The sequence below is a fragment of the Emys orbicularis genome, chromosome 2 (assembly GCF_028017835.1).
Source record: "Emys orbicularis isolate rEmyOrb1 chromosome 2, rEmyOrb1.hap1, whole genome shotgun sequence".
Classification (NCBI taxonomy): domain Eukaryota; kingdom Metazoa; phylum Chordata; order Testudines; family Emydidae; genus Emys; species Emys orbicularis.
This window is the reverse complement of record NC_088684.1, coordinates 230,635,881-230,649,761: the sequence shown is the minus strand read 5'-3', so window position 1 is coordinate 230,649,761 and position 13,881 is coordinate 230,635,881. Positions and strand designations below refer to the sequence as shown.

At 39.2% G+C, this 13,881-nt stretch overlaps 1 protein-coding gene across 2 annotated transcripts in view; it reads right to left on the bottom strand.

The window, feature by feature from the left end:
* Positions 1–748: 748 nt before the first annotated feature.
* The window catches only part of ANKRD28 (ankyrin repeat domain 28), a 124,947-nt gene continuing 111,814 nt past the window's right edge, over positions 749–13,881 (bottom strand). For both annotated transcript variants that reach the window (XM_065397814.1, XM_065397815.1), the window contains exons 27-28: positions 8,975–9,066; positions 749–1,242 (exon numbers count right to left, since the gene is read on the bottom strand). In XM_065397814.1, the coding sequence (XP_065253886.1) occupies positions 956–1,242; positions 8,975–9,066 (379 nt within the window). In that variant the 3' untranslated portion in view covers positions 749–955. The remainder of the gene's footprint in view (positions 1,243–8,974; positions 9,067–13,881) is intronic.

The window sequence follows — 13,881 nt, the reverse complement described above, 5'->3', positions numbered from 1 at the left end:
CCACAACAGGGTGTCAGGAGATTACATTTAAATTTTTATGCAGTTTCATTTTCTCAGTAAATTACCCTTCATGTATTTAAATAAAAATATCTCAATTTAAAACCCAGAAGTTAAAAAATCTAAAACTGTGCAACAATTACTGCTTCCCTCCCACCCCTCCCCTTGTTTATTACACTGTACATGTTTCACCCTGACTGCACCTTGTTAGCTGGTTTTTTTTAAGCTTTATAAAAGTATGACAAGTTCATTTTTGTTTAATCTAAAAGAAAAAACAAAACTGAAAGATACATCTGCTTTCTTTCATGGTACATTTAATAGTGTCGGAAGGCTTTTAGATTATAAAAAAAAAATCAACATTTAAAACCAAATCTAAGCTTCATTCCCAGAAATAATTAAGGTTTGGTTAAGACAACATCTCATTTAACCTATTCCAGTTTCCACAAAAAGGTATTTAATTAAAAAAATCTTTAAGTTATTTGGTCCTTTGGCAATTTGCTGCACACACAATGCCTACTGTACCAAACTCATTTATTGCCTTCAAAATGGTTTTAGTTTTATTGATTATAGTTAAATCAAATGTCCTTTTTGTTGTACAATAGTGTTGTTCATTTACACAGACTAGGGTGCAGTCTGGAGAAGTTACTCCTGGCACCACAAACAAAATGGTAATGTACAATTAAATAAAACAATTTTGACATTCTTAATTTTTTTTGCTGTAGATTCCAAGTATTTTTCAAGAATTTATGCTTCTTTTGCAAAACCTGCTCTTTAAAATCCTCCTAGTGTCTCACACAGATCTTTCATATGCACCCACAATTAAAAATTTCATATGCACCCCAAAATCTTCTCGTAGGTCTGTCCTCTTGTAATCAAACACGGACTGCTTTTTTTCCAAAAGCACAATTCTGACCTTCAGATGACTGGGCTCACTCTTCAGACCTCCAGATGAAGCTTCTTAATAGGTCTCAGAATCTGAGTCATTAAGCTCATCCTCTTCTGTATATGGGTAGCCATCTTCCCTGCCAATGTTGTTGAAACTACAATAAGAGCTATGTTCACTCCTCATGATTGGCAAGGAGTCAAACGTGACAGTTTTTGAGGTGTTGGTGTAATGATTAATGGCATTGAATGTAAGGGAAGGTAAAGTGCTGCTTGATGAAACAGGCATCATCGTGGCCAAAATGAGAGCTAGACAATCAGCCACATCCTTATTGGGAGCACAGGCCAAAGCTGGTGTGTAACCTAGAAATCAAAATAAAATCAAAACCTTTGTTTAAAAAATAGGAAGTGTACAAATTCTTCAAGAGCATTCAATCAGACAGCTGTAAAAACATTTAAATTGCTTAGTTCTGTTTAAAAAGGAACATAAAATTAAACAATTTAAAATTACAATATCATTTATTCTTGTAAAGTTTTGCTGTTAAAGTATTACAATGTTTACCTGCTGATTATAGTCTCTCTCGCTATATATATACATATACACACATACATATACACACACACACACACACACCCCTTAGCTAAACAGGTTACAGTATACCATACAGGCGGCAGGGCTGATGATCAGGAAGAAAGATAAAACCCTGGGAAATCAGAAGATTTGAGAGGGTAGGATTTGATTGATTTATTAGGCAAAGTTAGGAATTTTGGGGTCAGGGAGAAAAACTGGGATTTCAAGCAGCCAGGAAGTTAACTGAATGAAGACAGGTAATTCTTGTTCCAGTTAACTAACTGCAACCAATAATTAATTCTGCAGGAAATCTATAGGTATTTTAAATAGCCATTATAAAAAACAATTGCAAACATGTAAAGCTCCAGGATAAGGAATATCTGCACAGCTGTTCATTTCAGAATAAGCAGTCTTACTGAAATATTTGCCCCAAGGCAAGTTGGCAAAACATTAGGGTGACCAGTGAAAGTGAGATGTTAAACAATTTTTGTACTGGTATAATTTAAGCAATCTATGTTTTGTTACTAAATAGCAATATAAAATAAGGAGATATGAAAGAGATAAACTAAGAAATCCACAAAATATTGAAGAAATGTCAACTGCATTAGTGGGTTAGGACTTGCAGTCTCCTTGCTTCAACTTAGTACTGTTTCAAACAGCATTACGTTGCACACTCAAGGTTCCCTAGTGTGCTGTACCAGTAGGGTCTACATGGACCAATAAATGCACCACATCTTAGTATGCTTTAGAATTTAAACCCCATAGTGTGCATTACCCCACCATGTAGGTTATGACCTTAAGGAGTGTGGAGCTCCAATTTTGGTCCCAAGTCAGCAGTATCTCAATGAATGGAACTTCTTGTGGATATAGCATCCACAAGGCACTTTGTTTTCGGTTTTTATTTTAAGATTTCCTAGGAATTTATTAGTGTTTATCCAAAAAAAAATAAAAAACAAGTGAAAATTGATTCATGGAGGACATGTCCATCAATCGCATTGTGGATAAAAATCGGATTTAAAAAATTTTTTTTTTTTTTTTTTAAATCTGATTTTTATTAGAATTGGATTTTTTTTATAAAATGTATTTTGAGGAAAAAACCTATCTAACATTATAGCTCAAAGATATTTTATCATGGAATAGGGGTTATAAATTCTAATTCTATAGCATGAGACAATATATTAATGTAATGTTTAAGAAAAGTTTTGTAAATAAATTCCAGTAGTTCATGGATTATGGACCTAATCTTATGGAGTTCCACGGGCTTCTGTATAGATTATTTAGGTTAATCTTTCTATCTACACAATGGGACTCAGTCTAGAAGATACCATCAGAGATGCTTAGTTTTGCAGTTCTCAAACTGTGGATTTGTGTCTCCAGAGATAACATGCTTGTTAACAGCAAAAATGTTTTTAAATAAATAATATATAGAGGTGAGAAGTGACAGACCTCAATCCTATTGTCCCCCTGCAAATTTGTGTACACAGAGACAATCCCTTATCTCTCTCTAAAAGTGCAGTTTCAAAAAGTTAAATGAATAGAAGATTGTTGGGGGCGGAATAGATCTGGACAAGGAGAAGAAGTCTGGAGATAAATGTGAGAAGGGAGGGACAGGCAGTAGAAACAAAAGTGAAACTGTTTGAGCAGCATATTCCAGAAGTCTTGAGGTCTTTCTGGGTGCAGCCTTCATTGATTTGAGATCTACCATACCATTTTCTCACTAGAAGGGAAAACTTATAATGGCAGCAGGCCGTAAAAGAGACCCCATTTGGGAATATTTTAAGGAAGTTCCTCTACCTGTGGGTAAGACAGGCATGCATGCAAAGTGTTTAATCTGAAAATTTTTCAAAATAAATCACTTTAAAAATGTATAGTGTGTACCTTCTAAAAATGAAACCTACATCTATCTCTGAGTTGTGAAGAATATGTAATAAGGTTCTAACAGCCAACAAGAATGCACTTTTATGTACAAATCCATGATTAAATCAAGTCTTCCTGGCTAGTGATTTAAATCAATTTGATTTAAATCAATTTGATTTAAATCAAATCCACCCTGTTTCCCGATCTCTATTGGAAACGCCTCACCTAATGCATCCTAGGATTGCATTAGCCTTTTTAATGACAGCATCGCACTGGTGGCTCATAGTCATCCTGTGATTGCCCAATACACCCAGGTCTTTCCCCTCCTCTATTGCTTCCAACTAGTAAATCTCCAGTTTATAGCAAATATTTGTTAGTCCCTAAGCGCATGACTTGCACGATTACATTTCATTCAATTTCTATTACTCCACTTTTCAAGGTCATCCAGATCTTGTATGATACTCTGGTCCTCCTCTGTATTGGCAGTACTTCCCAACTTTGTGTCATCTGCAAATTTTATTAGCATACTCCCACTTTTTGTGCCAAGATCATTAATGCAAATGTTAAATAAGATTGGGCCCAAGAGCAATCCTCCAGGAACTCCACTAGTAACCGCCCTTCAGCCAGACAGTTCTCCTTTAGATATGACATGTTGTAGTCTCCCCATTTAATCGTTTCCTTACCCACCTTTGGATTAATCCCCGTCTTCTCCAATTTAACTAACAATTTCCAGACCTAGGTGGAACAATATCTGATGCTTTGCTGAAATCAAGGTAGATTAGGTCTACTGTATTTCCTTTTTCTAAAAAATTGGTTATCTTCTCAAAGATCAGGTTGGTCTGGCAAAATCTACCTTTTGTAAACCATGTTTTAGGTTATCCCAGTTACTGTTTACCTCCATGTATTTAATTACTCTCTTTCAAAATGTGCTCTAAGATCTTGTGTACAATTGAAGTCAATCTAACAGACCTGTAGTTGCCTGGGTCAGGCTTATTCCTTTCTTATATTAGCAATTTTTCAGTCATCTAGGGTATGACCCCCGAGTTTAAAGATTCATTAAAAAATCTTGCTATTGGATTTGCAATTTCATATGCCAATTCCTTTAATATTCTTGGAAGATGATTATCTGGGGCACCGGATTGTTATTGTGATTTTGCCTCCCAGTGCTACCTATTAACAGGCGAGACTCGTTAACACACAGTACAGGAACTTGCTATGTAGCGCTATAGATTTGCTCACTAACTCACTGACATAGAAATCGACAGGAAGTGCGGAGCGGAAACGTGTTGTATGTCATTACCGCCAACGGGGGGTGGGGGGAAGAGGAGGAAGGGGCAGCAACATTAAAGCTTTAAGGACGGTCCTTTGCTGTGGCAGTGCTTTAACGTTGCTGACCGCCCCCGTCGGCGGCTCTGCTGGTAGGGACCCTACTAGCAGTGCCGCCGACGGGGGAAGCAAAAAGGGCAGAGACGTTAAATGCTGCCGCCGCAGCACTTTAAGGATGGTCCTTTGCTGCGGCAGCGCTGGGCTGCCAACGGGGGTGGGTGGGGGAGGGCGCAGCAATGTTAAAGCGCTGCCCCGGCAAAGGACCCTGCAGCGCTTTAAGGTCCCTGCACCTTTTGCCCCCCCTCGGCCGTGGACGGGCGGGGCGCCAAAGGGAGCAACTGCCCCGGGGCCGGCGATTTAAAAGGGCCTGGGGTTCCAGACACCGCTACTGCAGCAGCGCATCCGGAGTCCCGGGCCCTTTAAAGTGCCACAGGAACCCGGGCGGCGCGGAACAGGCGGCCTGGAAGGGCTGGCTGGGGGATGCTGACCCCTAGCCCTGCCCCTTCCGCCCGAGGCCCTGCCCCGACATCCACGCGTAAACAGGTCCATACTGTAACAAGGTGTCATCAAAGAGGCAATTTTTATTTCATCAGCATATACTCTACGTGCTAAGGAATTGTTTTTGTTGTAAAAGTAGATCCAGTTGCTCAAGCTTTTTAAGGAAACCTCAACAATTGTTGTTGTCTGTTCAACTGGTGTTGTACATTAGGTAACTGCACAGACAACTCTAACAACTTGTCACATAAAATAATATTGTATTTACATGGGACAATATTAAGGAAGAACAGCAAATGGGGGGAAGAAGAGCTTGTATTAAAATTATTATTTATTTGCTGAGTATAGACATTGTGCTTGACACTGTACAGAACAGCGTAAGACAGTTCCTGCCCCAAGGAGCATTCAATCTAAGAAAAAAGTCAGATAATTAGAGTTCAAAAAGCACCAGCTGACCATGTGACAGGGATGTTCAACAGTGCAGCAGATTTTGTTTTTAGCGTTTACAACAAATCATAGCATCTACAGGTTAAAGTGAACAATGACAGTCTTTACAGGAGATGTGCATTTTGAGGAGGATTCAAAGGAAAGGGCTTTTAGAGACTGCTGTACTGGGATGAAGAGGGCATTTCAGGCAGATAGGGCAGAACAGAAAAAGGCTCACTATTGATACTCAATGCACAGAACTCCAGATAACATTTATCAATGCTGCAGATCTCTTGTGAAGGTGACAAGTAAAACAGATTTGTATAAACTGACCATGTGTGTCACTATTTCTACTATTTGTGCGCTATGGTGAAATTAATGCAAAGAAGAAAGAAATACAATTGCTTTTTATTGTTGAAATTTTTAAGACATGCTACTTGTTAATGACCTGTTGACCAGTGTTATCTGGACATCCCAGATTAAATGCTGAAAAAATAAAACTACAGGCCAGTCTGAAGATTAAACAAATTATTTACATTTAATAATTACTCTAAAAGTACTATTTATAATCGGGATTGAGCGTCTGTCTCGCACCACCTGGGAGAGATCTCTAACACATTCTATGTTTAAATATACCTAAAAGATGAGATGACTGCTTGTCTCAAGAAGGGATAATGGACATCTGTGCCCTCAACCACCAGTTCTTATATAGCACTTTTCAGCCATAGATCTCTAAGTGCTTTACAAAGGTGACAAATATCATTACCCACATTTTACAGATAGGGAAACTGAGGCACCGGGAGGTGACATCACCCAGCAAACCACCAGTGGCAGGCAGAGGAATAGAACTCAGTCCAGTGTTCTATCCACTCGGCAACACTGCCTCCCCTTAGAGATTTTAAAAGCTCCAGTACTACAAGTTAAGACAGAGCTGAATACAATAAGCTCAAAAAAAATGAACCAAACAAGATTCCTCCCACTCTGAGGGGAAAAAGACACATTATTCATATTCTACTCATCAATAAAAAGGATTATTGAGAGAGGATTGAGAGAGAGCTACCATGCCTCAAGCATACCCATAGAGGCATTCTAAACAAATTTAACCAGAGCATGGGAAGAGCTGTGACATAACCAGGTTTTGCAGCACTGACATGACAATGAATCATTGTAGAAAATACAGAGTCCAGAAAATGATGTTTAGCAGAAGTAGAAAACTCATGTAGATGCTCTGCACACCTGAAGTCTGAGACTGGCTGCTATCACTCATATACTATTGATCAAAGGCACCTTTTATATGACAAGTTAAAGGCAGTTTAGCTAAAGTTATGTAGTCTTGTGAACAATTTTTGAAGGTTTTCTTAGACCAAAACTTACTTAATGTTCTGGTGCCAAATGAAGGAAAAAACTCGATAAACTTATGGCTGGGTAGCACTTGCCTGATTTAATAAAATTCAATAAAGCTTTTCAAATTTACTTGGTGACAAAGAGCTTCACAAAGACAGACAGCAGAAGAAAATTACTGAATGATTAAAGTGGTAACAGATGGAATTTAGGATTAATTTCCACCGTGACTCTTACCTAAAACTTAATACAATCAGTTATATCAAGTGAATTTAATCCTAAGAGATTAAATTGAAGCTAGGAATAAAAGTTTAAAATTAAAACACGAGGTCACAAGAATCTAGTGGCTCAGAAAGAGGTTTTATCAGCTAAGGATATTGATTGCCTATGATACTGGAGGTTATTACTAAGAAGATTTTTAACAGAGTTTTAAATGCAACAATTCTCTCATAAATTGGAACATGGAGGGCTAAACTGAAGTTGGTCTATTCTTTTCCATATTCATAAAAAGCCAAATTTCTATTAAATTAACACAGGGAAGATACCTGTAACCTAGACAGGCCAGCATAGAAGATATTCCAGCAGTTTTTGCATGAAGTCCATGTAATGATCCACTTACATTGATAAAACAGTCACCATGCCAAGAATTCTAGATCTCACGCCTGCAAAGGTTTTTGTTGTTCCCATGACACACCTTTTGTACTAAGGTAAAGAAAAGGCTGCAGTAGTAATGAATGCTTTCTGTTTTCTCCTTCCCACCAAGCCTATCGTGACTTCCATTTTCCTGAACTGGATTTACCAATCCCTTATAAAAGGACAAGCCAGTCTTGAAACTTGTGCTCTGTTAACTAAAAGCATCATCATTTTGCTATCTCAGATCCTAAGCTGACATGGCCATGCCAAAGAAAAAGCCAGATTGTATTCATAATGAACATCCAGGGCTGCTGAAAACAAAGAAATTAAACTATTGCTATAAAGAAAAACCAGAAACCCAAATGATAATTAAATTAGATAAAACCAACAGGTCCTTTCAATTTGAAATTAAAAGTTCAAGTTAAAAAAGTTCACTTGCTACACTTTCTTCTGAGTCCCTCTGACAATTCTGTGATTTTTACTAAAATGTTTCTCTCTCCCCTGTTGCAGTGTGAAAGATCCACACAAACAGGGGGACTGACTGACTACATAGGGGAAACAGTGAAACTGATCAGACAAATAGTTCTGTCAAATTCACAAGCTACACAAACTAAAAAAATCCCCCCCAAAATATTTTACCCTTCTAATCTCTCTTCATTTTAGAGGACTACTGATGTGGCAACCACTACCTATGATAAATAATGTTTCAGATAGATCAAGCAGTGAAATATCAGAAACATAATGGGAAGTTACAAGAGAAAGAGAAAAAGCGTAAAAAGTGATTGGAACTATAAATTTCACAGGCATTTCTGCTGAAAAAAGCAGCAACCACTCAATCACTTTCCTTGCTAGGAAATAAAACAGAACAAGGACTACAGAGCTTTTCAGATAGGAGAAAAGGAAGTGACAGTTGATGGAGTTAAATTCCATTATGCCCCTACAAAGTGCACGATTTCACCTTTGAGATGAGGCAGTTATGTTTCCTTGCTTCTATGTACTGCAAAGCTCTTACAAGCCAGACGCGTGAGACCCAAAACCTGGGATCTGTGGCACATACTTACTTTTAGAAATGTATACTCAAAAGATTTTAGTGCATGCCTATTAAACCCAAGTCACTAATGTCCAAAAGTAAGAGTATACTCTGACACTGTGCTCTTATGATTGTTTCCAATATTGCTAAAACAATTGTATTTACACCTGATATAATCAGACTGCAATGTGGAATCAACTATTTGCGTTTGATAACCTGCATTAATGTTCCAAACATAATCAGGCTCTTCCATTTCTCCTGCTTGGCTAACCTGACCCAGCATCCACATGTCCCATTCTTAGAAGAAGGCATTCCATCATATAACCAGTATAAAACTTAAGAAAGTTTACCACTTTCCAAACCAGGAGCATAAACTACTGTTCCTTACTAGAAAACAAGGTAAATTTTATTCTTACCATTTTCATCTACAGCAAGTACACTTGCTCCCTTGCCTAAAAGTTCTTGAACTACAACTGTTAATCCATTTCGAGCAGCAACATGCAGAGGTCTGTGAAGACAAACAAACCTGGTTATAGGCTAAGCCTCCAAACAAGATACGAAATAATATTTTAGGAATGAAGTGCCCATCTATATTGACAACCACACTATGTATATATCCTTTATTTCTTCTGTTCCTTAACTTCTTATAGAATGTAAAAATTAAAGAAAAATAAAATTATTTTCCTCTATTTAAAAGTAAAGGAAAAATTTAAAGCTGCATACTCATTCCTCTGAACAGCAAAGAACATTTCTGCAACAAAAAGTATGTACTAGTAAAACTAGTTCCTTTTTATGACATGACATTGTGAGGGAATAACTCTTAATCTGGCATGCCTTATTATAACAAAAATATTAAAAAGAACTTGTTAAAAGGGTGGCAACAAATGTTCCCCTTTCCACTTCAGTGTTATTATAGCAGCTAGTTGTGTCCATAATTAAAATAGCTAATCTTTCACTGCAATCTGAAAGTAGATTGCAGCACATCGGAGGAATTATGCAGGTCGCTGGCAATAGTCTTTTATTAGAGTACCACTAGCAGGATGCTAGTCATAGTCTATTATATAAAATAGTTGAAATCAATGTTCCCTCTAATTTTTTACATCCATGTGCAGAATTAATTTTGTTATGTTCACCAATATGGAGATTGGGAGGTATGGGGGCAGGATGGAGGGGTTCGGAGTGTGGGGAGGGGCTCAGGGCTGGGGCAGAGGGTTGGGGTGCAGGCCCTACCACTTGAATTCAAGTGGTTTGCACGTGAGGTGCTGAGTCAGCATACCTTGGTTATGTAGAGTGGGATATTTTTCAAAAGCAGTCAGCATTGGCTTAACTCTGCTCCCACTGAAGTTCTCCCATTGACTCCAGTGAAGGAGAGGTGAGCAAACACCAAGTGCTTCTGGAAATCCCATCCAGAAACTTTAATCTTTACTTCCTCAAATGCAGGTCTACTAACACAAATGGGAGTAATTATAATTTTAAAAGAACTCTGTCATACCTCCCACACTGAAGATGATCATTAAAAAAAAAAAAAAAAAAATAACCCAGACAACACTGGTGTTTGCTTTTTAAGTCTTTAAAGATATCTGTATAGAAGTTCATAATATTTGCTGTTACTTTAAACTAGCTTATCCTACCAAATCTTTCTTCTTCTATTTGAAAACACAGCTGTGTGCTATCACCTGCTCTTCCTAATGAAGCTACATTTTATCAAAGGTTCTCTGTTAACAGCTTGTTTGATTGGGCATTCATACTTTTGATGTCAGGATGTGCTCAGGGACAGAGCATTGCTGACGTAAAACCAGCAGAGGGAGCTAAATTACTTTTCAGGGTAGTGTAAACCTGGCAATAGGTTTTTACTACAGCTGGTCAAAATTTTGCACACAAAAATTTGGAACTCCTTTTCTCTTGAAATTTTGACAAACAGGAATAAAATTGTGCAGAAATTCTCAGTTTCTCCCCTCCCCATCCCCAAATGTTTTTTTACTGGCTTGTTGCATGCCTTTGGTCCGTGATGGTATATGGAATTTTGCTTGATTATTTAATAGAAATCTTTAAGACAGAGTACATTCCCAACCAAATTTAAGGTACCACAGATTTTTGTGCTATACTATTTGATGATATTGTTTGTTATAGTTGAAAGCTTTGCATTAGAAGTAGTCATTTAAAGTACACATACTCTCTGTGCTGGTAAAAAGTGGCAATAGTAGTTGCAATTAAACTGCAGCCAGTGATACAAAACCATATAAACCTTGCTGCGTACACTCTTTTGCACTCTCAGTTCTTTTCTTTGTAATTAGCGATTTTAAATAGGTTCTAATCTTTTAACCATTAGTAACCCCAGTACCCTTTCCCAGGATTGTGGTAGTCTTAAGAGCCAAGTTTTAACCTGACTTACTTACTGTGAAACTAGTTAAAGTGAATGCATTGCAGCAGTGGGGAAGCACCTCTCCCCCGCCACAGCAGCTCCAGGACTGGGGCCGTGGGAGAAGCGCCTCTCCCCCGCCGCAGCCTTGTATGCCCCAAGTAACTTGCTCCCCACCCTACTCCCTACCTCTGCACGGCCTTTGGTACCCTGAGCTTAGAGGGAACTTAGGTTGAAATACTAATGCCTTTCTTTTAGATTGGTTTCTGAAAGCCAGAAGTTAATCTAAGATCTCCAACTGTCTCTGCAGATAGAATAATTTCCTCACAATACAAGGCACGAAATGGCAAAAAGAACACACAGCACAATGATTTCATTATTTACTCAAAACCTTCAACTATTAAATGTAACTTTAAATTTTTAAGGCACATCCATCAGGCAAAGCGGACAGATTTACCTCAAACATTATAAATGCATCCTCTTTTAAAGCATCAGTCGAAGAGGAGTGGTAATCTAAATTTATCTAATTGATTTTAAAAAGAAACCACAACAGGGCACACAGTATACCCAATAACTTTGGTAGATCACTTCAGTTCTATATTGACTTTCATTTATTATGAAGTTTGTAAAAATCCCCAAATTAATCTCACCACACAGAAATAAAGCTCATAGTGTGCAGGCAGAAGGGAAAGAAGAGGTTACACACTTTGTGCAGTAACTGTGTTTCTTCATTTGTCCCCTAAGGGATGGCTCCACTTCACATGCACATGTACCTCTCGAGCCCTTGGTTGGAGATATTCAGTTAGTGTCCATCTGGCCCACACATATGCCTTAATGCTTCCTCATGTTTAATACCGAGGCTGTATGGGGTGCCTGGGCAAACCACCCTCCGCTCCTTCTCCACCTAAATGTCCTTTAAGGAACAGTCTGAAGCAGAGGGGAAGGAGAGCACCTATAGGGACACACGTCTCGAAGAACTGCAATTACTGCACCAAGTGAGTAGTGTGTCTATGGGTGCTCCACTTCAGATGGCTTCCAAGCAGTATTCCCAGATGGAGGAGGGAGCTTTAGAATAGAGTCCAGAACTGAAGACAGTACTGCAGAACCAAGTGCTGCATTGGATCTGGCAACATGGATCAGGACATAATGTTTCAAAAATGTACATGTAGTGGCCCTATATAATTCAGATATTGCTACATTCTTCAATAATGCTGTAGATGTTGCCTAAGATCTAGTTGAATGTGTTATCACCCTTTCGGTGGTGGTGGTGGTGGTGGTAGTGGGGGAAGTGGATGAATGCCTGCAACATCATGACAAGTAATACATCCACATATGCATCTTGATAATCTCGGTGTAGAGACTGAGGACCCCGTGGATCCATCCATGAAGGAAATGAAGAGCTTAGATGGATTTCCTAAATTGCTTGGTCCTATCGAAGTAGAAAGCCAATGCCCTTGTAACATCCAAGGTATGTAAACAAGATTCCTGCAGAGAAAGAACTATGTGACTTTGGGGAAAACACTGGTAGATGAATGGACTGCTAAGGGGGAACTCCGATAGAAGCTTAGGTAAGAATGTAGGGTGTGGATATAAAGAGACCTTGTCCCTAAAGAACACTGTGAAAGGGGATGGGGAGGAATCTGCCATCAAGTCTCCAATCTTCCCGACCCTACAGGCCAATGTGATGGCTACTAACAAGGCCGTCTTCATACATAAATGCAACACAGAACAGGTTGCCATTAGTTCGAATGGAGGTCTCATAAGGTAACTGAGTACCAGGTTGAGGTCCCAAGTCAGGATAGGGTTTCTAATCTGCAGACAGAGATTCTCCAAAACCCTTAATAAATAAATAGATGATACTGGATGACCAAATTTGGAGAACCCTTCTACTGGAGAATGAAAGGCTAATACTGTGGCCAATGGACCTTAATCGAACTAACTGATAACTTGATTTCTTTAGCTCCAACAGATAATCAAAGATGACAAAGTGGCACCAAATCAGGCAAGAGGCAACAACAATACCAATGGAAGACTCTCTTCCATTTCTGCAGGTAAGTACTGCAGGTTGATCTTTCTTTAGTATTCAGTAGTGCCTGTTGTACTTCTATAGAGCAGGAGGATTCTCTACGACCCATCAAGGAGCCATGCCCTGAGGCGGAGAATTGCTAGGTTGGGATGTAGCATACAACCTGTATCATGTGACAGTAGATGAGGAATAGCTGGGAGCCAAGACAACAGTTGGACACATATGTGAAGCAGGTAAGGGTACCAAGCTTGTTTTGGCCACGTTGGTTCTGCCCTGTCTGATCTTGTTCATCACCATCAGTAGTAGCAGTGTTTGAGGAAATGCATACAGACCCTTCTTCCAAGATAGAAAAAAGGCGTCTCCCTAGGAGTGGTGGCCCAGACACCCTCTTGAGCAGAAAACAGCACACTTCCTGTTCCTGGAGGTGGCAAAGAGATCCACTTCTGGCAGTCCCCATTTTAGGAATATTCTGTGGAGACCTTGGGTATCTAGCTTCCATTCCTAATCCTGTGAGAAGTGTCTGCTGAGGACATCAGCTGTGGTGTTCTGAATACCTGGGAGGTAGACTGGTGAAATTTGGATCTGATGAGCTATGTGCCAATTCCACAGTTTCACGACTTTGCTGCATGGGGAGGAGTATGAGGGTGATTTTTTGAGTTGTTCACGTGGCCTGAGTTGTGAGGGTATTGAGGAAGGCTCCCCATCCCAACAGTGATGTATCTGTTGTTAAAGTCACTGATGGGGCTGGGCAACAGAAAGGAACACCTTCATAGACATTGAGTTGATCCTTCCACCAGTCTAAGGAGTCCCTCACTTGCAGAGGAACCATCAACTGTCTGTCCAAGATGTGTTTGATTGGAGAATATGCTGCTTTGAGCCAACTCTGGAAGCAATGGAAAGGTAGCCTTGTGTGATTTGTCAAAAAGGTGCAAGTTGCC